This window comes from Passer montanus, unplaced genomic scaffold (assembly GCF_014805655.1).
Source record: "Passer montanus isolate IOZ18808 unplaced genomic scaffold, ASM1480565v1 scaffold385, whole genome shotgun sequence".
In the NCBI taxonomy this organism is placed as follows: domain Eukaryota; kingdom Metazoa; phylum Chordata; class Aves; order Passeriformes; family Passeridae; genus Passer; species Passer montanus.
In genome coordinates, this window is record NW_024368652.1 from 43,443 (window position 1) to 70,952 (window position 27,510).

At 44.3% G+C, this 27,510-nt stretch overlaps 1 protein-coding gene across 1 annotated transcript; it reads left to right on the forward strand.

Annotated features, from left to right (window-relative positions):
- Positions 1-2,687: 2,687 nt before the first annotated feature.
- LOC120506299 (elongator complex protein 3-like) lies at positions 2,688-26,778 on the forward strand. Its single transcript, XM_039717684.1, has 3 exons — positions 2,688-2,926; positions 22,202-22,395; positions 26,249-26,778. The coding sequence occupies exons 1-3, from the start codon at positions 2,723-2,725 to the stop codon at positions 26,325-26,327; spliced, it is 477 nt and encodes a 158-aa protein (XP_039573618.1). The 5' UTR covers positions 2,688-2,722; the 3' UTR covers positions 26,328-26,778.
- Positions 26,779-27,510: the final 732 nt, after the last annotated feature.

The window sequence follows — 27,510 nt, forward strand, 5'->3', positions numbered from 1 at the left end:
TTTTTTTCCCCCAAATACCCATTTTTAAATCTTAAAATCCTTTTTTTCCCCCAAATACCCATTTTTAAATCTTAAAACACATTTCCCCCCCAAAAAAAATCAAATTTTAAATATTAAAATCTTAAAACCCATTTTCTTTTCCCCCACAAATTCAATTTTTAAGTCTCTTCCCAGAGCTCCTCGCTCTGAATTTTCCAATTCCTGAAATGCTCCCCAACCTCTCCCAATTTTTGGAGCAATGCCTTGAAATCCCCTTTAAAAAAAAGGTGAATAATTAATTTTTTTTGTTGTTTTTTAATTGAAACGACCTCTGTGTGTTGTTTGGGGTGGAAACTTTTTAATATTTCCCCGCTGGCAAAATATCAGCTGACAAGCAATTAATTTGGAAACGACTTTTCGTGACGTCCCAGTCATTAGGGAGGTTTCTGAGGCAGAAAATATTGGAAATATTGAGTGAAATAATCGAGTTATTGATGCGGCTCCAGCTCCGTTCCCGATCGGAAAATCATTTTTATTTATGAGGCAAGCTCCCCTCGGGGTCGGCAGCGACGCTGCCTTGAAAAGGCTCAGGAAACACTGAAAAAATATAAATTTATTTGAAATAAAAGTGGATTTTATGGCGGAGGGGGGGAAAGGTCGGTAACAATAATTGGAATGGAATTAATTTGGGGTGTAAATGAACAGGGGGTGCCCGGAGAGGTGGGATTGTTATCCCGAGGGGAGTGGGGGGGAAAGAAAGGGGAAAGGGCAGGGAGTGGGGAATGCAGGGTGGGAATGGGAGTGGGAATGATTGGGATTGGGATTGGGATGGGAACTGGAACTGGAATTGGAACTGGAACTGGAATTGGAATTGGAACTGGAATTGGAATGGGAATTGGAATTGGAATGGGAATTGGAATGGGAATTGGAACTGGCATTGGAACTGGAATTGGAATTGGAATTGGAATTGGAATGGGAATGGGAATTGGAATGGGAATTGGAATGGGAATTGGAACTGGCATTGGAACTGGAATTGGAATTGGAATTGGAATGGGAATTGGAATTGGAATGGGAATTGGAATTGGGATTGGAATTGGAATTGGAATTGGGATTGGAATTGGAATGGGAATTGGAATTGGGATTGGAATGGGAATGGGAATTGGAATTGGGATTGGAATGGGAATGGGAATTGGAACTGGAACTGGAACTGGAATGGGAATTGGAACGGGAATGGGAACGAACTGGAATGGGAATTGGAATTGGAATTGGAATTGGGATTGGAATGGGAATTGGAATTGGAATGGGAATGGGAATTGGAATTGGAATTGGAATTGGAATGGGAATTAGAATTGGAATTGGAGGAATTAGAACTGGAATTGGAATTGGAATTGGAATTGGAATGGGAATTGGAATTGGAATTGGAAAAGAAATTCCAGTTGGGAGGAATTGGACCTGGAATTGGAATTCCAATAGGGAGGAATTGGAATGGGAATGGGAATTGGAATTCCAGTAGGGAGGAATTAGAATTGGAACTGGAATTGGATTCGGATTTGGAATTGGAACTGGAACTGGGATTGGAATTGGAATGGGAATTGGCATTGGAATTGGAATGGGAATTGGAATTCCAATAGGGAGGAATTGGAATGGGAATGGGAATTGGAATTCCAGTAGGGAGGAATTAGAATTGGAACTGGAACTGGGATTGGAATTGGAATGGGAATTGGCATTGGAATTGGAATTGGAATTGGAATTCCAATAGGGAGGAACTGGAGGAATTGGAATTGAAATTCCAGTTTGGAGGAATTGGAACTGGAATTCCAATAGGGAGGAATTGAAATTGGAATTGGAATTGAAATTGGAATTGGGATTGGAATTGGAATTCCAGGAGTTTAGAGCAGAACAGGGATGGGAGGGGATGGAAGTGCCCTGGAATGTCCAGGAATGCTGGAGAGAGCCGGGATTTTGTGGGAAGATTTTTCTCCCACTTCCAGCTGGGAATCTCCCGGTGGGGCCCCGGAGGAGGAAGGAAAATGGGATTTTCTCCAGAACTGTGGAAATTTGGTCTTTTTTGGGCTCCAGATCCCCCCAGGCTCCGGCAGACCCGGGGTTTGGGTTGGTGTCAGTGTGGAAAAACACGGAATCCTCCTGGAATCCCAAAATTTGGGGAGGTTCCATTTTCCCAGAGGGATTTTGGGTGATTTTCAGCTCCTGTCCCACAGAATTCCAATCCCAATTCCCAAAATTTGGGGAGGTTCCATTTCCCAGAGGGATTTTGGGTGATTTTCAGCTCCTGTCCCACACAATTCCAATCCCAATTCCCAAAATTTGGGGAGGTTCAATTTCCCAGAGGGATTTTGGGTGATTTTCAGCTCCTGTCCCACACAATTCCAATCCCAATTCCCAAAATTTGGGGAGGATCACATTTCCCAGAGGGATTTTGGGTGATTTTCAGCTCCTGTCCCACAGAATTCCAATCCCAATTCCCAAAATTTGGGGAGGTTCCATTTCCCAGAGGGATTTTGGGTGATTTTCTGCTCCAGTCCCACAGAATTCCAATCCCAATTCCCAAAATTTGGGGAGGATCAAATTTCCCAGAGGGATTTTGTTTGATTGTCAGCTCCTGTCCCACACAATTCCAATCCCAAAATCCAAAATTTGGGGAGGTTCCATTTTCCCAGAGGGATTTTGGGTGATTTTCAGCTTTCCATCCTTCTCCTTTCCTGCAGTTTTTATTCCTGAATTGATGTTTTTATTCCCTTTTTTCCGAGGGACACCAAGCTGGATCCCAGTTTTCCTGACCGCTGTCCGTCTGTCCCGCAGGGGCCACACGGTGAAGGCTGTCTGTGAGTCCTTCCACCTGGCCAAGGACGCTGGCTTCAAGGTGGTGGCGCACATGATGCCAGACCTGCCCAACGTGGGGCTGGAGAGGGACCTGGAGCAGTTTTTTGTGAGTATTCCTTTAAAAAAAACTCAATTCTCGCTTTTTTCCCCATGGAAAACTCCCTGCTCGCTTACCAGATTTGGTTCTAAAAGGGAAACAATTTAAAAATATTTAAAAAAAAAAATTCAATTTTTTTTTTAAATTTTCTGGGTGAAGTAGTTCAACAAATCTTTTTTTAAAAAAAAATTCAATTTTTTTTTTAAATTTTCTGGGTGAAGTAGTTCAACAAATTTGGTTCTGAAAGGAAAACAATTTAAAAATATATAAAAAAAAAAAATTCAATTTTTTTTTTAAATTTTCTGGGTGAAGTAGTTCAAGAAATCTTTTTTTTAAAAAAAAAATTGAATTTTTTTTAAAAAATTTTCTGGGTGAAGTAGTTCAACTAATCTTTTTTTTAAAAAAAAATTCAATTTATTTTTTAAATTTTCTGGGTGAAGTAGTTCAACAAATATTTTTTTTAAAAAAAATTCAATTTTTAAAAAAAATTTTCTGGGTGAAGTAGTTCAACAAATCTTTTTTTTAAAAAAAATTCAATTTTTTTTTGGTTAAATTTTCTGGATGAGGTAGTTCAACAAATTTTATTTTTTTTTAAAAATTCAATTATTTTTTAAAATTTTCTGGGTGAAGTAGTTCAACAAATCTTTTTTTTAAAAAAAATTCAATTTTTTTTTGGTTAAATTTTCTGGATGAGGTAGTTCAACAAATTTTATTTTTTTTTAAAAATTCAATTATTTTTTAAAATTTTCTGGGTGAAGTAGTTCAACAAATCTTTTTTTTAAAAAAAATTCAATTTTTTTTTGGTTAAATTTTCTGGATGAGGTAGTTCAACAAATTTTATTTTTTTTTAAAAATTCAATTATTTTTTTTATTTTATTTATTTATATTTATAATTTTATTTCTTTTATATTTTACTCTTTATTCAAATATTTCCTTACCGATGCCATGTCTTTGTCGCGTATAAATGGAAATAGAAAATCATTCCCGGGGCCGATGGGAATGAGGAATCAGCGCTGAGCAGCGCAGTGACTTCAGCCCTTGGTGCCTTCTCAGCTTTTGTCTTTTCTTTCCCGAGTCAGAATTGGGATTTTTGGGTAAATGCAGAAATTGGAGTGGGGTGCAGGAGCCCGGGGCAGGCGGGGCTGGCGCTGTCCGGACTGACAAACATCCCTGTGGTGGAATGAAGTGATTGAAACACAGGCAGAAAGCAAAAGGATTCCAGGAAATTCCAGGGAAAGCACTCCGGGGAAAAACCCCTGGAAAATGCAGCAGTGCAGGGCAGGAAGGAATTCTGAACCTTTTTGGGGCGTTTTGTGCAGAATTCCTGGAGTTTGTCCTCAATAAAATATCCTGGTTTTGGCCGGGGTGAGAGACTGGAAGTGGTGAGCACGGAATTCCACATTCCTGCTCCAGTCATTATTTCTTATTGGTATTATCTCTGTTAATTCTATTCTTTCTATTGTTTATGTTACTTCTATTATTTATATTATTTGTATATTGTTTATAGAAATATTATTTTTATATTATTTATATAAATAATATTATTTATATATTATTTATATTAATTATATTATTTATATATTATTTATATTAATTATATTATTTACATTATTTATGTAAATTATCCTGCTCCTGGATGATTTTTTACCACGCTCTGGGAATTGGAGCGTGGACATGGCGCGGAATTTTCCTGGAATTCTTTGTGCTGCAGAACCCAGCCAAACCTTGACCCCTTCCCTCAACAGCCCATGGGATTGCAGCTGGAATTCTGGAAATGCAGCAGTGCAGGGCAGGAAGGAATTCTGAACCTTTTTGGGGCGTTTTGTGCAGAATTCCTGGAGTTTGTCCTCAATAAAATATCCTGGTTCTGGCCGGGGTGAGAGACTGGAAGTGGTGAGCACGGAATTCCACATTCCTGCTCCAGTCATTATTTCTTATTGGTATTATCTCTGTTAATTCTATTCTTTCTATTGTTTATGTTACTTCTATTATTTATATTATTTTTTATATTATTTATATATTATTTCTATTATTTCTATTACTTACATTATTTATATTATTTACATTATTTTATATTATTTCTATTAATTATATTATTTATATTATTTATATATTATTTATAGAAATAATATTATTTTTATATTATTTATATTATTTATATTATTTATATATTGTTTATATAAATAATATTATTTTTATATTATTTATATAAATAATATTATTTATATATTATTTATATTAATTATATTATTTATATATTATTTATATTAATTATATTATCTACATTATTTATGTTAATTATCCTGCTCCTGGATGATTTTTTTACCACGCTCTGGGAATTAGAGCGTGGACCTGGCGCGGAATTTTCCTGGAATTCTTTGTGCTGCCAAACCTTGACCCCTTCCCTCAACACCCCATGGGATTGCAGCTGGAATTCTGTGGGATCGGGCTGGAATTTGTGCTGCAAAAATGGGAATAATGACCAAAAAAAAACATGGAAAGAGCCAACCCTGGGCAGGTTCAACCCAAATCCGGGGTGGGAACTCAGGAGGGAGGAATGACTTCGCTTTTTTTGTAATTAATTTAATATTAATTATCCTTGGCTGCTGATGGGTGAGGAGTGGTTAAGGAATTGCTGCAGGAAATTTGGGAATTTGCTGGGAAGGTGGAATTCCTGGGCTCCATCCGTGCATTAACGACAATCCCCCAGAAATTGGGGAGGTTTTGGGTTTGGGAGCCGAGGATGAGGCTGGAGCTGGGAGAGGAGGAATGAAAATAAAGGTGGGGAGAGGAGCCGAGGGCAGAAAAGGAAAAAAGGCCTTTACCCCTTTCCTGTCCTCGTTTAAATCCTTCAAAATTCATTGTTTTAAATTAATATGAGAACAAAATGCCAAACCAAATTTATTGATTTGTTTCCCAGAGCCCTGGTGAACGTAACAGAAATATCCAGATCAATTCCTGAAATTCCTGAAATTCCTGAAATTCCCAAAGGTTCAGTCTCGGTTTTTCCTGCCTCAAAATTTTATATATCCTCCTTTGGAGTTGATAAAACTCCAAAAAAATCCAAAACTCCTTATGTCTTGTGCTGTGTAAATGTTACTCGGGGCTGGTGAAGATTTAAACATTTCTGCTGCATAAAATTAACGGGGAACCCAAGTGCAGGCATTCCTTAAAATCCCAAATCCCTGGAATGGTTTGGGATGGGATCCATGGAGCTTCAATCCCATCCCGTTCCCACCCCACCATTCTGGGATTTTCCAGCCTTTCCTTGGGCACTCCCAGGGATTCTTTGGGAATTCCAGCCCAGCTGGGAATTCCTTCCCAAATTCCTCCCCTTTCCAGGGAATTCCCTCCATTCCCAGCTCTCCCAGCCTGGCGTTGGATCCATCCCCATCCCAGATCTTCTCCAGGAAGGAATTTTGGGATCCAGGGGCTTCACTGGGAATTTGGCACTCCGGGAAGGGTCTCCCTTCCCTTTTCCATCCCCAAATCCCATAAAAATCCCTGGGGATGGATCCTGAGTGTCCTGGATCCCAGAATCCTGGAAGGTTTGGGATGGGATCCATGGACCTTCAATCCCATCCCATTCCCACCCCACCATCCCAGGCTGCTCCAGCCTTTCCTGGGACACTCCCAGGGATTCTCTGGGAATTCCAGCCCAGCCGGGAATTCCTTCTGAAGCTGCCACAATCCCAAATCCCCCTTTCCCAGTGGGAGCCATTCCCTGTGTCCTGTCCCTCCGTCCTTGTCCCCAGTCCCTCTCCAGCTCTCCTGGGGCCCCTCTGGGCTCTGGAAAAGGCTCTGGGCTCTCCCTGGATCTTCCCTTCTCCAGCTGAACATTCCCAGCTCTCTTTGGGACAACAAACCCGCGGCTTTCCAGGGATCTTTATGAACCTTTAATTTTGAGGTGGTTCTGGTTAGCTCTGGACAAAACAATTTCGTTTTTTGCGAGCCCTCCCCCCCAGCCCCGTCCCCTCTCGGCAGAAGGTCGGACACCGAGGCCCCCGCGTGACTTCAGCACTTCTGGGCACCTTCAGCACCCCTTGAAGCAGCACCAATAAATCCAGGGCTTCTCCAGGGAGGGAGGAAGTGCTGATGGTGCTGATCTGGGCTGGAAAAACGCCGCGTGCCTCCTCCAGCCGGGCAGGGGATGACAGCTCGGGGACAGTCCCCGCCGTCCTATCGATTCCCCGGCAGCTTGTCCTGCTGCTGCCACCCCCCGGGAGGCTGCCCCAGCTCTGCCCCGAGCAGCAGCTGCTTTATTCGTAATCATTCAAAACGCTGTGAGAGGGAAGGGCGGATGTGGGGGCTGTGGTTTTTATTTTAATTATTGTTGCGCGGAGCGGTCGTCGATTTCGTCCCTGTGGTTTTGTCCCTTTGGGTTTCGTCCCTTTGGGTTCCATCCGTTTGGGTTTCGTCCCTTTGGGTTCCATCCCTGTGGATTTCATCCCTTTGGGTTCCATCCCTTTGGATTTCATCCCTTTGGGTTTCATCCCTGTGGTTTGGTCCCTTTGGGTTCCATCCCTGTGGGTTCCATCCCTTTGGGTTTCATCCCTTTGGATTTCATCCTTTGGATTTCATCCCTTTGGGTTTTGTCCCTTTGGATTTCATCCTTTGGATTCCATCCCTTTGGATTCCATCCCTTTGGATTCCATCCCTGTGGGTTCCATCCCTGTGGGTTCCATCCCTTTGGGTTCCATCCCTTTGGGTTCCATCCCTTTGGATTTCATCCCTTTGGGTTCCATCCGTGTGGGTTCCATCCTTTCGTGTTCCATCCTTTTGGGTTCCATCCCTTTGGGTTTCATCCTTTTGGGTTCCATCCCTTTGGGTTCCACCCCGGAAGTGTCCCTTGGACAGGGCTTGGAGCGAGTTGGGATCATGAAAAGTGTCCCTGTTGGAATGGGATGAGCTTTAACCCTTCCAGCCCAAACAATTCCGGGATTCTCCAATTCCATGATTTTTCACAGAAAGTGCTTTTTTCCCTGCCTCCACTCCTGAATTCCACTTCCGTTTCTCACTCTGATCCCGTGTCCCACTTCCACTGTGCTTTTTCTTCCCTCTTCCCCCTGCTTTTTGATCTTTTTATATCCTTGGAGGATTTCCTTCCTCCTCCAGGTCTCTCCCACCCCATTCCACACGCAGGGAAAACGCCACGGGGCAGCAGGGAACGCTCTCCTAAAAACCTCAATGACCACAAACACTTTAAAAAAAAACCCCTCCCAAAACCAGGCAGAGCCCAGCAGAGCCTCACCAGGCAGGTGGTTGGAGAAAATAATTAGAAAAACGGGCAGGATAAATCAGGGACTCAGCGGGAATAATGGAATTGCCAGTGGAGCGCCATGAGCGCTCGGCTCCGCCCCGGCTGGGATGCTTGGGAGGATCCATCCGTCACATTTGGCAAGCACAACTTTGGATTGGAGGAAAAAAATTTAAAAAAAAAAAACCAAAAAACCCCAAAATTTTAGGAGGCTGGAGAATTCTCGAAGTGTTAATTCCTCGCTCGGTAGAAATAGGAGAACACAGATTTGCCTGCTCTGGGGCAAGCATAATATAAATAAATAAATATATATAATATTTCTTTATATATTACAGATTTATTAATGTGGAGAATATTGCTGTGTCTGCCTTTATTTTATTTTATTTTTATGGGGTTTGCTTGAGCGTGGTTTATTGGCGCTCTCGCTCCTGGCTCTGAGCCCACCTCAAACAGACCCCTCAGAGGTGAAATAAATCGGAGAAAAAGGAAAAACAGGGAAGAGAGGCAGAAAATGGGGAGTTTGGAGTGTCACAGGAGCTGCTGTGGCTCTGGGATCAGGTGGATGCTGCCCAGAACAATCAGATGGAAAAAAGTTCTTTTTTTCCCTTGAGGAAACTGTGTGTGTCCATCTGAAATCTCAAATAAAATAAATAAAAAAATAGATAAATAAATAATACTTATGGTATAAATAAATAAGTATTTAAATTAATAGTAAAAGATAAAATAAAAATAAATAAATAAAATTATGAGGGCAAAAACGCAGGCAGGGCCATTTCATGGGGACAGTTATTTAGCTAAGGAGATTTTTTGATTCCCATCTGCAGAGCCACTCCTGTGTTCTTTAAATAAAACACAATCACTGAATGAGTTCAGCCTGAAAATTCCTTCTCTTAGTCATGTGTCAAGATGGGATTTTTATATATATATATATTTTTTTTTCTAGAGGAATTGCAAAATAAGCAATTTCCCAGAAATGAGCTAATTTTAGTGCCAGGCCTGATGCATCTGGGATCCGAGTGATGCAGAGACCTCCTTGTGTGGAGCGTGAGGGGGAAATGGGGGGGAATGATGTGAGGGGAAAAAATAGCATGAAATGGTCTGAGGGGAAAAAACAGGGTGAGATAATCTGAGGGGAAAAAATAGCATGAAATGATCTGAGGGGAAAAAACAGGGTGAGATAATCTGAGGGGAAAAAATAGCATGAAATTATCTGAGGGGAAAAAACAGGGTGAGATAATCTGAGGGGAAAAAACAGGGTGAAATAATCTGAGGGGAAAAGAATCTGAGGGGGAAATGGGGGGGAATGATGTGAGGGGAAAAAATAGCATGAAATGGTCTGAGGGGAAAAAACAGGGTGAAATTATCCGAGGGGAAAAAACAGGGCGAAATAATAATCTGAGGGCAAAAAACAGGGTGAAATTATCTGAGGGGAAAATGAGGGGGAAATGATCGGAGGGGAAAATAATCTGAGGGGAAAATGAGGAGGAAATTATCTGAGGAGAAAAAAATAGCATGAAATAATCTGAGGGGGAAATGATCTGAGGGGAAAAAGTAGGGTGAAATAATCTGAGGGGAAAAGAATCTGAGGGGGAAAATGGGGGGGAAATGATCTGAGGGGAAAAAATAGGGTGAAATAATCTGAGGGGAAAAAATAGCGTGAAATAATCTGAGGGGAAAGAATCTGAGGGGGAAATGATCTGAGGGGAAAAAATAGGGTGAAATAATCTGAGGGGAAAAGAATCTGAGGGGGAAAATGGGGGGGAAATGATCTGAGGGGAAAAATAGGATGAAATAATCTGAGGGCAAAAAACAGGGTGAAATAATCTGAGGGGAAAAGAATCTGAGGGGGAAATGATCTGAGGGGAAAAATAGGGTGAAATAATCTGAGGGGAAAATGAGGAGGAAATTATCTGAGGAGAAAAAAATAGCATGAAATAATCTGAGGGGGAAATGATCTGAGGAATAAAAATAGGGTGAAATAATCTGAGGGGAAAAGAATCTGAGGGGGAAATGATCTGAGGGGAAAAATAGGGTGAAATAATCGGAGGGGAAAAAAACAGGGTAAAATAATCTGAGGGGAAAAGAATCTGAGGGGAAAAAATAGCATGAAATAATTTGAGGGGAAAATGAGGGGGAAAATGGGGGGAAATGATCTGAGGAGAAAAAATAGGGTGAAATAATCTGAGGGCAAAAAACAGGGTGAAATTATCTGAGGGGAAAATGAGGGGGAAATGATCGGAGGGGAAAATAATCTGAGGGGAAAAAATAGCATGAAATAATTTGAGGGGAAACTGAGGGGGAAAATGGGGGGAAATGATCTGAGGAGAAAAAATAGGGTGAAATAATCTGAGGGAAAAATAATCTGGGGGGGAAACGAGGGGGAAATGATCTGAGGAGAAAAAATAGGGTGAAATAATCTGAGGGAAAAATAATCTGTGGGGGAAACGAGGGGGAAATGATCTGAGGAGAAAAAATAGCATGAAATAATCTGAGGGGGAAAAATAGGGTGAAATAATCTGAGGGGGGAAAAATAGGGTGAAATAATCTGAGGGAAAAATGAGGGGGAAATGATCTGAGGGGAAAAAATAACATGAAATAATCTGAGGGGAAAATAATCTGAGGGGAAAATTAGGGGGAAATGATCTGAAGAATAATAATAGGGGGAAATAATCTGAGGAGAAAATTATCTGAGGGGAAAATGAGGGGGAAATTATGTGAGGAGAAAAAAAATAGCATGAAATAATGTGAGGAGAAATGATCTGAGCAGAAAAAATAGGGTGAAATAATCTGAGGGGGAAATGAGAGTGGAATAATCGGAGGGGAAGATGAGGGGGAAATGATCTGAGGGGGAAAAGTAGGGTGAAATAATCTGAGGGGAAAAATAGGGGGAAGTAATCTGAAGACAAAATAATCTGTGGGGAAAATGAGGGGGAAATGATCTGAGGAGAAAAAATAAAGTGAAATAATCTGAGGGGGGAGTGATCTGAGGGGAAAATAAGGGTGGAATAATCTGAGGGGAAAGTGAGAGTGAAATAATCTGAGGGAAAATGAGGGTGAAATAATCTGAAGGAGAAAAATCTGAGAGGAAAATGAGGGTGAAATAAACTGAGGAAAATTATTGTGAAATAATCTGAGGGGATAATTATGGTGAAATGATCTGAGGGAGAAATGAGGGAGAAATAATCTGAAGGAATAATTAAACTGAAATTATCTGAGGGGAAAAATGGTGGTAAAATAATCTGAGGGGAAAATGAGCATGAAATTATTTGAGGAGAAAAGTGATGGTGAAATGATCTGAGGGGAAAATGAGAGTGAAACAATCTGAGGGGAAAATGAGAGTGAAACAATCTGAGGGAAAAATGAAGGGGAAATAATCTGAGGGTGAGATAATCTGAGGGGAAAATAAGGGTGAAATAATCTGAAGGTGAAATAAATAATCCAAGGGAGTAATTATGGTGAAATGATCTGAGGGGCAATTGAGGGTGAAATTATCTGAGGGATTAATTATGTTGAAATGGTCTTGGGGAAAATAAGGGTGAAATCACCTGAGGGAAAATGAGGGTGGAATAATCTGAGGGTAAAAAATAAAGTGAAATAATCTGAGGGGAATGAGGATGAAATAATATGTGTGGGGAAATGAGAGAGTAATAATCTGAGGGGAGAAATGATGGTGAAATAATCTGAGGAAATAATCTGAGGGAATAGTTATGGTGAAATGATCTGAGGGAAAAATAATCTGGGAAAAATGAGGGGGAAATAATCTCAGGGAAATGAGCTCGGAATGATCTGAGGGAAAAACAAGGATGAAATAATATGAGGAGGAAAATAAGGGTGAGATAATATGGTTGTTTTTTCTTTTTACAAAGTGGGTAATGTTACCTCCAAACTTCAAACATTTCCGGCTGTAAATAAGACTTTGCTTTTCCTGGGGGCTCTGGTTTTTCTCAAGGAGATGAAATCCATAATGAAACTAAAATATTGCACCTCCATCAGGAGCTTTTAATAACTGTAATAAAAGACAGCTAAAGTGCTGATCTGCATTGATTTTTGCTCCTCTGGGGAGACAGTTCCCTGTGTTTTTAAATATAGCTCCGAAGTGTTTAGTGGGGTAAACGATTTTCCTTTCAGCTCCTTCCAAACATCTCACTGAAAAGCTGTGATTTGCAGCTGGTTTTATGTCTGAAATGTTGTTTTTTCCCTTTTTTTTGGTGGGCGCATCCATGAGAGGGTGTTTAATGCTCGGTCCTGCAGTTCCTCAAGCTTCTCCTGGAATCTCAGGAAATATTCCTGCTCCAAAGCTGCCTCAATTCAGAAACAATTATGGCTCTGTGAGCTATGACCAAAGCCGGGGTAATTTTTATGTTAATGAGGATGGTGGTGGTAAGGAGCAGGCTATTTCTGGAAGCTCTTTTCACACCCAATTGCTCTCATATTCCCGTGGATAAATCACCCAGAGAACGCCCCAGTCAGTGCCCACTTCTGCAGAATTGTGGCCTCAGACACTTTTAGGGTTCAGCTTAAATCAGGAGAGGCCGAGGATGGGGTTTTGGTAGCAGAGAGATCTTTTTGTTTTGCACAGAGGCAGAAAAATTTGGGGTGTTGTGGGGAGAACGGGCTGGGAGAGCTGGGAATGTTCACCTGGAGAAGGATCCAGGGAATCCTTGGAGCCACTTCCAGAGCCTCGAGGGGCTCCAGGAGAGCTGGAATTTAGGAAAGGGCTGGAGGATCCAGGGGATGGCTCCAGATGGGAAATTGGGGTGGGATCTTGAGGAGGAATTCTTCCCTGTGAGGGATTGGGTCGGAATTCCCAGAGAAGCTGTGGCTGGCCCTGGATCTCTGGGAATGTCCAAGGCCAGGCTGGGGCAGCCTGGACAAAGTCTTGGGGTTGGAATGGGATCATCTTTGGCATCCCTTCCCACCTAATCCATTCCACCATTCCAGGATATGGAAAACTCCGTGGCTGGGAGGGAAAAGCTGCCTTCGGATTGCTGCCTTTGTCCCTGAAAATCAGGATTTCTTTCCCCTCACGAGCCATCGGAGTTAGGAAAATGCCAATCACTGCCTCCCATTCACAAAAAGCTCCTGCTCAGTGAAAAAGGAGCAGTTCAGACCCTTTTTCCACCCGAGCCAGAGATGATTTCTGCACTTTGCAGCCCCCAGGCCCCGTGGGTTGCTCAGGCTCATTCAGCCTCTCTCTCTTCCGAGGCTTTTTACACCAGAAAAAGCCAGAATTGTTTTTTCTTTCTTCTTCTTCTTTCTTTTTTTTTTTTCCATTCACAAATTGTTCTCTTGGTTTTTTTTTTAGTTTTTGGTTTTTTTTTCACTGAGGCCCCTTGCTGCTGAAGTCAATAATGAACATATGGCTGGGAACAGGCAGGCAAAAATAAAGGAATAAAGGGATAGAGAGTGCAAATTTTCCAGGCATTTGGGCAAAGACAGCATCACTCAGTAAAATAACCCATTTTAGTGCAGATCACCATCAGAAACCACAAGGGCCAGATTAGATTTTTGAGGGCTTAATTGTTGGGTTCCGTGTGGGTTTGTATTTTTATTTTTGAATTAAAAGCAGAATGGGGGGCTGAGTGAGGTGGGGGAGAGAGCACGAGGTTGTTTTTAATCAAAACCAGGATGGAGTCACTGTGGTTTTATTTTTGGGAGAGGAGACCTTTGAGGCATCTGAGACAATGAAAAATGCTTTATTTCCTGTGCTGAGCCCAAGGGGAACGCTGACCCTCCCAGAAAATGGGAAAAAAACCCAGGAAAAGCTTAGGTGGAACTGGAGAGCAGATTGATGGAGGAATTCTCCCGGGTTTTTCCGGGATGGATGGATGGAGGCAGGCGGGGAGCACCTGCAGAGGGGCTGCTCGGGGCACTGAGCACAGGCTGGGCCTCCAAGGTCAGCCTGCCCCTGCTCACGGCTGCTGCAAGTGCTCCCTGCCTCTCCTGCTTGTTTTCTCTGCGGCTCACCGGGATCTCCTGGTTTTGGGGGGAAGAACTCCCCGGTGAAATAAACGGGCAGGAGATCTTTCTCCTTTTTAATGCCTTTATTGAGAAGGATCAGCTCAGGTGGGGAGGAATCGCAGGAGATCTTTCTCCTTTTTAATGCCTTTATTGAGAAGGATCAGCTCAGGTGGGGAGGAATCGCAGGAGATCTTTCTCCTTTTTAATGCCTTTATTGAGAAGGATCAGCTCAGGTGGGGAGGAATCGCAGGAGATCTTTCTCCTTTTTAATGCCTTTATTGAGAAGGATCAGCTCAGGTGGGGAGGAATCGCAGGAGATCTTTCTCCTTCTTAATGCCTTTATTGAGAAGAATCAGCTCAGGTGGGGAGGAATCGCAGGAGATCTTTCTCCTTTTTAATGCCTTTATTGAGAAGAATCAGCTCAGGTGGGGAGGAATCGCCGCCGCTGCTCCCGGCGTGGCACGGAGGAGGAGGAGGAGGAGGAGGAGGAGGAGGAGGAGGAGGAGGAGGAGGAGGAGGAGGAGGAGGAGGAGGAGGAGGAGGGTGCCGCTCTGTCCTGGTCTGCAGGCAGAGCTGGGGATTCCGTCCTCACGGGAGAGCAGCAGATTCCTGCTTTTGGTCCAGCACCCCGGGGCGTCTCTTCAATCAGCACCTTTCAGGTCGGGGTGAGAAGCAAAAAGGATCCAGGCAGGTACGGGACTGCGCTCCCATCCTGGGACGTCACTCAGGTCACTCGTTGGCTCGTGATTTTAGGGGTTTTTCCTGTAAAAACTGTAAAAATTCGGGGCGCAGTGCATTTCTCATCTGCACACCGGCTCTGATGTCACTGCTGTTCTGGGTCTGTCCCGTGTCCCTCCCTGGCCAGCATCAGGGGACAGTGGTTAATCACCGGCCATTAACAGGAAATTGAAGAGTTTTTCCTCGGCAGCGAAACCAAAGAGGCCTGACTGGTTTTTTAACTCTGAAACTGAACAAAAATACAACTTTCTATTCATAACACCCAGCAGTGCTGGATCCCGATATTCCAGGGGGGAACCAACCTTGGAAGGGCTGGGGTGGGAGGCAGGAGAGATTCCTGGGTTTAACGTGGGAAATGTTCCTGCTGGAGCTGGAGCTGGTGGGGATTCACCTCGGAGCTTGGAAAAGCTCCCTGTGACCTCTGGGTTTGAGGGTTTGGGGGTGCTGGGCAAGGGAGGAGATGGAGAAGCTTCCTGCAGCTCCAAGGTCCTTCACGCAGCAGGGAATCTGCTTTTCTTACTGAAACATTTCAAAATAGGGGAAATTCCGGAACAGTCTGAGGTGTTTCAGGTGTTGGTGACCCTCAGAGAGCTGAACCTGTCACTTTTTCCGTGGCGTGCTGGTTTCCCTAATGGGGAATTTGGCAGCTTGGCCATGCCAGGAGCTGAAAAGGGATTTGTTGTGTGCCCGTGGATGGTCAGGCAAGCTGCAGCAATTCCCTGGAATATTGTCCTCCCTCCCTTTTTACAGAATATTTCACAGGAGATGGGAATTTTTGGATCTTTCGGGGTTTCTCCCCTCGGTCACACCCGTGGGGGGTTTTGCTGTGAGTGCAGGCGTTGAGAGGAAGTGATTTGGAGTTGTTCGGGTTGGAAAAACCCTTGGAGAACATGGAATCCAACCAATCCCAGCACTGCCAAGGCCACCACGGATCCATGGATTGAAATTCCCCCAGGGATGGGGACTCCACCATGGATCCATGGATTGAAATCCCCCCAGGGATGGGGACACCACCATGGATCCATATGGATTTAAATCCTGGATCCATGAGCTCCCAAATTCACCTGGATGTGAAATCCCCCCAGGGATGGGGACTTCTCCACGGATGCGTGGATTGAAATCCCCCAGGGATGGGGACTTCTCCACGAATCCATGTCCCCCCCAAATTGCCATGGATGTGAAATCCCCCCAGGGATGGGGACTCCACCAGGGATCCACATCCCACAAAATCCATATGGATTTAAATCCTGGATCCAGGAGCCCCCAAATCCACATGGATTTAAATCCTTCCAGGGATGGGGACTCCATTATGGATCCACATCCCTCCAAATCCATATGGATTTAAATCCTGGATCCATGAGCTCCCAAATTCACCTGGATGTGAAATCCCTCCAGGGATGGGGACTCCACCAGGGATCCTCATCCCCCCACATCCACCTGGATGTGAAATCCCTCCAGGGATGGGGACTCCACCAGGGATCCACATCCCACAAAATCCATATGGATTTAAATCCTGGATCCAGGAGCCCCCAAATCCACATGGATTTAAATTCCTCCAGGGATGGGGACTCCACCATGGATCCTCATCCCACCAAATCCACATGGATTTAAATCCTGGATCCATGTCCCCCCAAATCCACATGGATTTAAATCCCTCCAGGGATGGGGACTCCACCATTGTCCACATCCCTCTAGATCCACATGGATTTAAATCCCTCCAGGGATGGGGACTCCACCATGGATCCACATGGATTTAAATTCTGGATCCATGAGCCCCCAAATCCACATGGATTGAAATCCTGGATCCATGTCCCCCCAAATCCTCATGAATTTGAAATTCCCCCAAGGATGGGGACTCCACCATGGATCCACATCCCACAAAATCCATATGGATTTAAATCCTGGATCCAGGAGCCCCCAAATCCACATGGATTGAAATCCCTCCAGGGATGGGGACTCCACCAGGGATCCTCATCCCCCCACATCCACCTGGATGTGAAATCCCTCCAGGGATGGGGACTCCACCACAGATCTGTGTCCCCCAAATCCACATGGATTTAAATCCTGGATCCAGGAGCCCCCAAATCCACATGGATTTAAATCCTGGATCCATGTCCCCCCAAATCCACATGGATTTAAATCCCTCCAGGGATGGGGACTCCACCATTGTCCACATCCCTCTAGATCCACATGGATTTAAATCCTGGATCCATGTCCCCCCAAATCCACATGGATTTGAAATTCCACCATGGTCCACATCCCTCCGGATCCGTATGGATTTTCAATCCTCCATGGTTGGGGACTCCACTGTGGATCCTCATCCCACCAAATCCATATGGATTTAAATCCTGGATCCAGGAGCCCCCAGATCCACATGGATTTAAACACTTCCAGGGATGGGGACTCCACCACAGATCCACTTTCCCCCAAATCCACATGGATGTGAAATCCCTCCAGGGATGGGGACTCCAACACAGACCTGTGTCCCCCCAAATCCACATGGATTTAAATCCTGGATCCAGGAGCCCCCAAATCCACATGGATTTAAATCCCTCCAGGGATAGGAACTCCACCATGGATCCATGTCCCCCCAGATCCACCTGGATGTGAAATCCCTCCAGGGATGGGGCCTCCACCACTATCCGAGGCTGGAAATCCCTTTCCAAGCAGGAATTATTCCCGGTATCCAGCCTGCACCTCCCCGTGTGTATCTCGAGGCTTTTGTGTCGCGCTCCTGGAGGGAATTCAGCAGAAATATTTTAATGGACGGGAAGCGTTGCTCTTTGAGGACGCAAATCAAGACAAAACGGTCCGAACCCAACCTCCCACCTCCCCCCGAACCCCCCAGACAAATCCTCTGCTCTTCTCTTCTGCAAACACCGACCCGAGGTCGCATCCTGGAGCGATCCCGGGGACTTCCAGACCCCCCTTTCCAGCCCGGGGTGTCCCCGGGCTGCTCCAGAGGCACCCCGGAATCCGCATTTCTCGGTCACTGGGCCATTGTCTGCGCCCGTGAATGCAGATCCTATCGTTAGGCTTTTTAATTAGCCCGGCATTGACGGCGAGATGCAAATGGGGCCGGGAAAATGGGAGGCACGAGCTGCTGTTAATGGCCGTAATTAAAGCGCTAAGTGATTGTTCCTTCCCCGCCGAGCCGCGAGTGTCACTCAAGGCAGGAGCTTTCAAGCGCTATAAATAATCCAGCTGATGGAGATAAGGGATGGAGTGTGGGGAGCTCAGATAATGCTCGTCCTACTCACAATTTGAATTTAATCATCTCCTTTCAGGCGCAGGAGCCGATTCAAGGAGCGGGTTGGGGGGCACAGGGCTCTGGTCATTCAAAAATAGGTTTTTGGTGACCTTTCCTCTGAATAAATCGCGGCGTTTTAGTGAATTGCTGTCAGAAATTGCTGCTTTTATCCCCCAGCCGGTATCTCCTGCAGCAGTTGGGCACCGGGAGAGCGAGGAGATGAAAGGTGGCCAGTGAGTCTTGGGGCTGTGAAATGTTCAGGTGGAATCCCATGAAACCACCCTGCTTCTCTCCTTTTGGAGAGCTGCAGCTTTTTGGGGGTTTTTTTTGGTTTTTTTTTTTTTTTTGGTTTTTTTGGGGGTTTTTTTTGGTTTTTTTGGGGGTTTTTTTTGGTTTTTTTGGGGGTTTTTTTTGGTTTTTTTGGGGGTTTTTTTTGGTTTTTTTGGGGGTTTTTTTTGGTTTTTTTGGGGGTTTTTTTTGGTTTTTTTGGGGGTTTTTTTTTGTTTTGTTTTTTAAGCAGGTTTTTTCTCATTCATTGCATGGCCCAGCGTGCTCAGGAAAATCCGATTAAAACCTCCAGGTGGAATCTTTGACTTTAGGGTGATGCTGAATTTGGGGCCGTGGGGGTCCCAAATCCTCGGACCTTTCCCGTGGGTCAGGAATTTTCCGACTTCAAGACTTAAAAGATTTTTGCAAGAGCACAGGAATGGGAAAATATTGAAATTCAGGGTGTCACCTCCTTGGAATGAGAGGATTTTTCCCAAATCAAACTGTTCCACAATTCTGGGATTATATTCTGATTTAACAGAGGCTGACCTTTGGTTTCCTGTAATCCCAATTTTCCTGGACAATAATTGCAATGTCACTGAAAGCTTTTGGTGGGAGTTGGAAAAAAAAATGCCACTGCTAGTATTTACTGGGAAAAAATCCTCAGGTTTTCTCTTAATATCCCATAAGTTGAGGAATGTTACAGGGAAATTATATTTTAAGGTGCAGAGGAGTCTGTATGAACCTCCAGATTTTGAGTTTCAGCTGATCTGAGCTGACCTTTTTTTACTTTAATTAAATTTAAATTGAAATTTTTACTTTCATTAAATCGCTGCAATAATCTCTCACTTCCTGCCCATTTGCCGCACCCCCAAATTTACATTTACCTTCAGTAAATCTTAATTATCTAAAACCCTTAAATTGCCTCGAGGGGACAAAACTCCGAGGAGGATTGGTTTGAAATGGGTGGTGCTTCCATTGGGAATGTTCTGTGGGATTCAGAAATTTGGGATCTGCCCTCGCTGCGTCGTCTTGAACCTCTGGCTCAGCCTGGAGCTGATGGAAAACCTCCAGAGCTGCCATGGATGGTGGCCTCTGGAACAAATATCTTCAGGATTCAATTTGTCTCGGCAGGAAACGGCCCCGGAGGGTTTTTATCAGCCCGAGACACCTTTTAAGGTGTCTAATTAAAAAAAAAAAACCAACATAAAAAGCCAAGAGAAGGCTACAATTCCTCCTAAAGCTCGGCACGTGTTGGCATTTTCTACTTCCTTTGTTTGAGGAGAAACTTCATCAAAAGCTGTTTGTGGATGGGGAAAGGTGAAGCCTTTAAATACCGGGATTTACAGGGAAAAGGCGCTCCCTTATCTCCTTTGGAATGAATTACTCGGGGAATCAGCTCGGGGAGTTCTGAGGAATTAACGGGAAATCTGCGGCTCTTTAAAGGCCCCTGGGAGCGGAATTATCGGCTGGGACGTCGGAGATGCAGAGGAGGGGAGGGACGGGATTCGGGGTGGGCTGAGCTGGGAAAATGGGGATGTTGGTGAATCATTCCTGCTTTGGGATGATGGGGAATATTCACCCAGGCTCTGCCTGGAGAGGCTCATTGACCCCGTCCTCACCTGAACTCCTCGGTGCCAGGACACTCAGCCCGCGCTCATCCACTCATGCCTGCTCCTCGTTTTCCAGCAGCCGCCCACAGACAGTGGAATTCAGCCCTGCCTGGCTCCTGATTTCACTTTAATTTAAATCAATTTAATCCTTGCCTGGCTCCTGATTTCACTTTTCCTTTAAATCACTTTAATCCTTGCCTGGCTCCTGATTTCACTTTTCCTTTAAATCACTTTAATCCTTACTTGGTTCAGGGGGCCCTGCCTGGCTCCTGATTTCACTTTTCCTTTAAATCACTTTAATCCTTACTTGGTTCAGGGGGCCCTGCCTGGCTCCTGATTTCACTTTTCCTTTAAATCACTTTAATCCTTACTTGGTTCAGGGGGCCCTGCCTGGCTCCTGATTTCACTTTTCCTTTAAATCACTTTAATCCTTACTTGGTTCAGGGGGCCCTGCCTGGCTCCTGATTTCACTTTTCCTTTAAATCACTTTAATCCTTACTTGGTTCAGGGTGCCCTGCCTGGCTCCTGATTCCATTTTTGCTTTAAATCAATTTAAATCTTGCCTGGCTCCTGATTCCACTTTCATTTAAATCAATCAATTTAATCATTGCCTAACTCCTGATTCCACTTGTCCTTTAAATCAGTTTAATCCTTGCCTGGCTCCTGATTCCAGTTTCATTTAAATCAGTTTAATCCTTGCCTGGCTCCTGATTTCACTTTTTCCTTTAAAAAAAAATCACTTTAATCCTTACTTGGTTCAGGGTGCCCTGCCTGGCTCCTGATTCCATTTTTGCTTTAAATCAATTTAAATCTTGCCTGGCTCCTGATTCCAGGTTCATTTAAATCACTTTAATCCTTGCCTGGCTCCTGATTCCACTTTTCCTTTAAATCACTTTAATCATTGCCTGGCTCCGGATTTCACTTTTTCCTTTAAAAAAAAATCACTTTAATCCTTACTTGGTTCAGGGTGCCCTGCCTGGCTCCTGATTCCACTTTTCCTTTAAATCACTTTAATCATTGCCTGGCTCCGGATTTCACTTTTTCCTTTAAAAAAAAATCACTTTAATCCTTACTTGGTTCAGGGTGCCCTGCCTGGCTCCTGATTCCATTTTTGCTTTAAATCAATTTAAATCTTGCCTGGCTCCTGATTCCAGGTTCATTTAAATCACTTTAATCCTTGCCTGGCTCCTGATTCCTTTAAATCAATTTAATCATTGCCTATCTTCTGATTCCACTTTCATTTAAATCAATTTAATCCTTGCCTGGCTCCTGATTCCTTTAAATCAATTTAATCCTTGCCTATCTTCTGATTCCACTTTTCCTTTACGTCAATTCAATCATTGCCTGGCTCCTGATTTCACTTTCCTTTAAATCAATTTAATCCTTGCCTGGCTCCTGATTCCACTTTTCCTTTAAGTCAATTCAATCATTGCCTGGCTCCTGATTCCACTTTTCCTTTAAATCACTTTAATCCTTGCTTGGTTCAGGTGCCCTGCCTGGCGCCTGATCCCTTTAAATCAATTTATTATCATTGCCTGGCTCCTGATTCCACTTTCCTTTAAATCAATTTAAATCTTGCCTGGCTCCTGATTCCACTTTCCTTTAAATCAATTTAATCCCTGCCTGGCTCCTGATTCCACTTTCCTTTGTTGGAATGATTTAATTTTAATCATCAATCCCTGAATTTAATCTGGGAGAAACCCATCCTGGGTGTGCTCCGTGTGGGATTCCGGCAGGGAAACCAGAGCCACACTTCATCTGGGCTGGCTCGGAGTGGAGAACGACACAGAAAACCAGAATAAATCTGTTTGTCTCCGTTGCTGTGTCCCAGACACGGTGATCAATCTCGGAACACACGCGGCGTGCCGAGGAGCTCATCCCTATTGTTCTAGTGCCGGAATCTGGGACAATAAGTGGTGCAATATCCATGGAATTCACACTGGAAACACAAGGAAAACGAGGATTTCACTCGTTCTGCTGTTGTGTGGATCTTTGTTATTCCATGTTTTCATTTCTGAAGATGCCATAAACACTCAGAGCTCACCCTACACCAGGAATTCTCAGTAATCCCCGTATTTACAACCACAAAACCCCTCCGGAGCCGAATCCAACCAAAGCTCCCACCCCCAAGGATCACTCCCTTTACCTTTTTTATCTCTTTTTCGTCTGACTCTCTTTTTGTTCTGTTTTCCCCCCAGGAGTTTTTTGAGAACCCCGCGTTCCGCCCCGACGGGCTGAAGCTGTACCCCACGCTGGTGATCCGCGGCACGGGGCTCTACGAGCTCTGGAAGACGGGGCGGTACCGCAGCTACCCCCCCAGCACGCTGGTGGACCTGGTGGCCCGCATCCTGGCCCTGGTGCCGCCCTGGACGCGCGTCTACCGCGTCCAGAGGTAATTCATGGATCATTAATTCCATTAATTGCGGCCCCTCGTTATCTCCCGGACTCAGTCAGTAACGAAGCTGAGGTCGCGGAGATGGTCCCTCTCCGGGCGGGTGGGAAAGGCCAGGCGGGATGGGGGAGATCGGGGAGGGCGCGGAAAATTCCGGAGGCGCCGCTGAACGGGGGCTGGGAGGATCCTGGGGGATAACGGGTGGGTCCCGTGGTGGGTAATTAGTGGGATGGATCTTACGATGAATGATTAATGGGTGGATCCCGTGATGGATAATTAATTGGGTGGGTTCGGTGATGGATAGTTAATTGGGTGGATCCTGGGATGGATAGTTAATTGGGTGGATCCTGGGATGGATAGTTAATTGGGTGGATCCTGGGATGGATAGTTAATTGGGTGGATCCTGGGATGGATAGTTAATTGGGTGGATCCTGGGATGGATAGTTAATTGGGTGGATCCTGGGATGGATAGTTAATTGGGTGGGTTCGGTGATGGAGCCTGTGATGAATAATTGGGTGGATCCCATGCTGGATCCTGGGATGGATAATGGGATGGATTCTTTGATGGATAATGGATGGATCCCATGGTGGATGATTGGATAGATCCCATGGTGGATAATGGGATGGATCCCATGGTGGATAATGAGATGGATTCCTTGAGGGATGATTGGATGGATCCCATGATGGATAATTAATTGGGTGGATCCCGGGATGGATAGTTAATTGGGTGGATCCTGGAATGGATGGTTAATTGGGTGGATCCTGGGATGGATGGTTAATTGGGTGGATCCCGTGATGGATAATTAATTGGGTGGATCCCATGGTGGATAATGGGATGGATTCTGATGGATGATTGGGTGGATCCCATGGTGGATAATTAATTGGGTGGATCCCATGATGGATAATTAATTGGGTGGATCCCATGGTGGATAAGTAATTGGGCAGATTTTATGATGGATAATGTATGGATCCCATGATGGATTATTAATTGGATAGATCCCAAGGTGGATAATGGGATGGATCACATGATGGATCATTAATTGGGTGGATCCCGTGATGGGTAATGGGATGGATCCCCTGATGGATAATTATGGGATGGATCCCGTGACAGATAATGGGGTTGATCCTGTGGTGGAGAATGGGATGGATCGTGTGATGGATAATTAATTGGATACATCCCGTGATGGATAATTAATGGGGCGGATCCCGCGGTGGATAATGAGTGGATCCCGTGATGGATAATTAATTGGATACATCCCGTGATGGACAATTAATGGGGCGGATCCGTGATGGATAACTGTTGGGATGGATCCCGTTACAGATAATGAGAGGGAATCCAGGGAAGTTTGGCATCTGAAATGAGAGGGAATTCCAGGAAATTTCACATCTGGAAGAAGAGGGAATCCAGGGAAGTTTGACATCTGGAATGAGAGATGGGATGAGAGGGAATCCAGGAAATTTGAGATCCAGAATGAGAGGGAATCCAGGGAAGTTTGGCATCTGGAAGGAGAGGAAATCCAGGGAAGTTTGACATGTGGAATGAGAGACGGAATGAGCGGGAGTCCAGGGAAGTTTGAAATCCAGATTGTGAGGAAATCTAGAGAATGAGAGGTAATCCAGGGAAATTTGGCATCTGGAGTGAGAGGGAATCCAGGGAAGTTTGGCATCTGGAGTGAGAGAGAATTCCAGGAAAATTGAGATCTGGAATGAGAGGGAATTCCAGGAACATTTGACATCTGGAATCAGAGGGAATCCAGAGAAGTTTGACCTCTGGAATGAGAGGGAATCCAGGGAAATTTGGCATCTGGAATGAGAGGGAATCCAGGGAAGTTTGGCATCTGAAATGAGAGAGAATTCCAGGAAATTTGAGATCCGGAATGAGAGGGAATCCAGGGAAGTTTGACATCTGGAATTCTGGAATGAGAGGGAATTCCAGGCAGTTTGAGATGGGATGAGCGGGAATCCAGAGAAGTTTGACATCTGGAAGGAGAGATGGGATGAGAGGGAATTCCAGGAAATTTGACATCTGGAATGAGAGGGAATCCAGGGAAATTTGAAATCCGGAATGAGAGGGAATTCCAGGAGGTTTGTCATCTGGAATGAGAGATGGAATGAGAGGGAATCCAGAGAAGTTTGAAATCTGGAATGGGAGGAAATGTAGAGAAGTTTAACAGCTGGAATGAGAAGGAATCCAGGGAAATCTGAGCTGTGGAAGGAGAGATGGGATGAGAGTGAACCCAGGGAATTTGACATCTGGAATGAGAGATGGGACGAGAGGAAATCGAGGGAAATTTGACATCTGGAATGTGAGTGAATTCCAGGAAGTTTGAGATGTGGAATGAGAGGGAATTCCAGGAAATTTGAAATCCGGAATCAGGGGGAATCCCAGGAAATTTGACATCTAGAAGAAGAGGGAATCCAGGAAATTTGAGATCCGGAATGAGAGGGAATCCAGGGAAATTTGAGATTTGGAATGAGAGGGAATTCCAGGCAGTTTGAGATCAGAAATGAGAGATGGGATGAGAAGGAATCCAGGGAAATTTGACATCTGGAATAAGAGGGAATACAGGGAAGTTTGAGATCCGGAATGAGCGGGAATCCAGGGAAATTTGAGATCTAGAATGAGAGGGAATTCCAGGAAATTTGACCTCTGGAATGAGAGGGAATCCAGGGAAGTTTGAGATCCGGAATGAGCGGGAATCCAGGGAAATTTGAGATCCAGAATGAGAGGGAATTCCAGGAAATTTGACCTCTGGAATGAGAGGGAATCCAGGGAAGTTTGTCATCCATAATGAGAGGGAATCCAGGGAAATCTGACCTCTGGAATGAGAGGGAATCCAGGGAAGTTTGAGATGGGATGAGCGGGAATCCAGAGGAGTTTGACCTCTGGAAGGAGAGATGGGATGAGCGGGAATCCAGGGAAATTTGACATCTGGAATAAGAGGGAATACAGGGAAGTTTGAGATCCGGAATGAGCGGGAATCCAGGGAAATTTGAGATCCAGAATGAGAGGGAATTCCAGGAAATTTGACCTCTGGAATGAGAGGGAATCCAGGGAAGTTTGAGATGGGATGAGCAGGAATCCAGAGAAGTTTGACATCTGGAAGGAGAGATGGGATGAGAGGGAATTCCAGGAAATTTGACATCTGGAATGAGAGGGAATCCAGGGAAATTTGAAATCCGGAATGAGAGGGAATCCAGAGGAGTTTGACCTCTGGAAGGAGAGATGGGATGAGGGGGAATCCAGGGAAATTTGACCTCTGGAATGAGAGGGAATTCCGGGCAGTTTGAGATGGGATGAGAGGGAATCTCCCCATGGCACCATGGAGGTGGAAAACGACAGGAAGGGCATCACCCCCTCCAGGGGTTTTATTTTCCTTGGATTTCTCCGTTTTTATGGATTTCCCTCCCACTCTGATGTTGGGGAGATAAAAACAAGGAAATAAAAATCTTTCCCTGGGAAGGAGCACAGATCCAGAATTTCCCTGGGAATTCCAATTTCCACAGGAAACGCCGGGAATGGGAATGTTGGGGAAACAGGGATGAGTGAACCTGGCTGCTTTTCCCATCCTTATTTTCATTTTTTTGGCTCCCAGGCCAGATCCAGAATTTCCCTGGGAATTCCAATTTCCACAGGAAACGCCGGGAATGGGAATGTTGGGAAAACAGGGATGAGTAAACCTGGCTGCTTTTCCATCCCTATTTTCATTTTTTTGGCTCCCAGGCCAGATCCAGAATTTCCCTGGAAGTTCCAATTTCCACAGGAAACGCAGGGAATGGGAATGTTGGGAAAACAGGGATGAATAAACCTGGCTGCTTTTCCCATCCCTATTTTCATTTTTTTGCCTCCCAGCAGGCGGATGAGCCGCTCTGGGATGTCACCCACCTTTTATTTGTGGGATTTCCCTCACAATTCCCTGGATTTGAGCTAAAAACCCGGATCAGGATGATTTTCTCTCTGCTCCTGTTGGGAAAACCCAGCCAGCCCGGCGTTCCTGGGGCTGTTCCGGAGTGGGAATTCCCTGGGATATCCCTGTGGAGCTCGGTGTCCTCCAGCACCACGTGAAATGCTCGGTTTTCCCCCAAATTTCAGCTTTTTGGAGGGAATTTTGTACCCTCTGCAGGGTCTTTATTTGCTCGGAGAAACCCCTGGAATTTTCCTTGGCCAGGACACGAGGAATCATCCCCAGATCCTGTGGATTTATAGAAAAAAAACCCAAAAATCCTTTTTTTTTCCTTTCCCAAGGACACAAGGAATGGGATTGGGGGAATTTTGGGAAGGAATTCCTGCCTGGGAATCCCTGGAATTGTCCCAGCAGAGGCTGGGTGGGATTTCAGCTCCTTTCCAACTCCTTAATTTTATTCTACAAAATCAAATCCTTTTTTTTTTCCTCCCTTTCCCAGGTTTAGGACCCTTTAATTCCTTTATTTATCTCTAAATTATTTATTTATTTATTATATATATAATATATATTTATAATTATAATTGGCACTGAGGTAAAAATTAAAAAAAAACCCAAAAAAACCCTTAAAATATGTTATTAAATGTTATATCAATAATTTCTATTTATTGGTAATAAATTGGAATAAAATATTTAATCGTTATTTTAAAAAAAAGGAAATAATGAGGAAAAATCCCCTCGGGTTGTGTTGGGGGAGAGCCGATGGCTCCGCTCACATCGGGAGGTAAAAACCAAAAAGAAAAAGATTTGGTTTAAAAAAACCCCAAAAGAACCAGATTTGGTTTAAAAAAACTCCAAAAGAACCAGATTTGGTTTAAAAAAATCCCAAAATAACCAGATTTGGCTTTTAAAAAAACTCAAAAGAATCAGACTTGGCTTAAAAAAATCCCCAAATAATCAGATTTAGCTTGAAAAACAATCCCAAAAGAACCAGATTTGGCTTAAAAAAAAAAAAAACAAAAAAACAAAAAACCAAAAAACCCCAAACCAAAATAATCAGATTTGCCTTAAAAGGCCTTAAAAAAAAACCCAAAAAAACAAATTACTAAAAAGCACCTCACTGAAAAGCCCCTTTTTTTTTTTTTTTTGGGACAATTTCAGTTTCGCTCTCCCACCCCTCTCCTGAATGCACCCAAAAACGGGAGGTGAAATC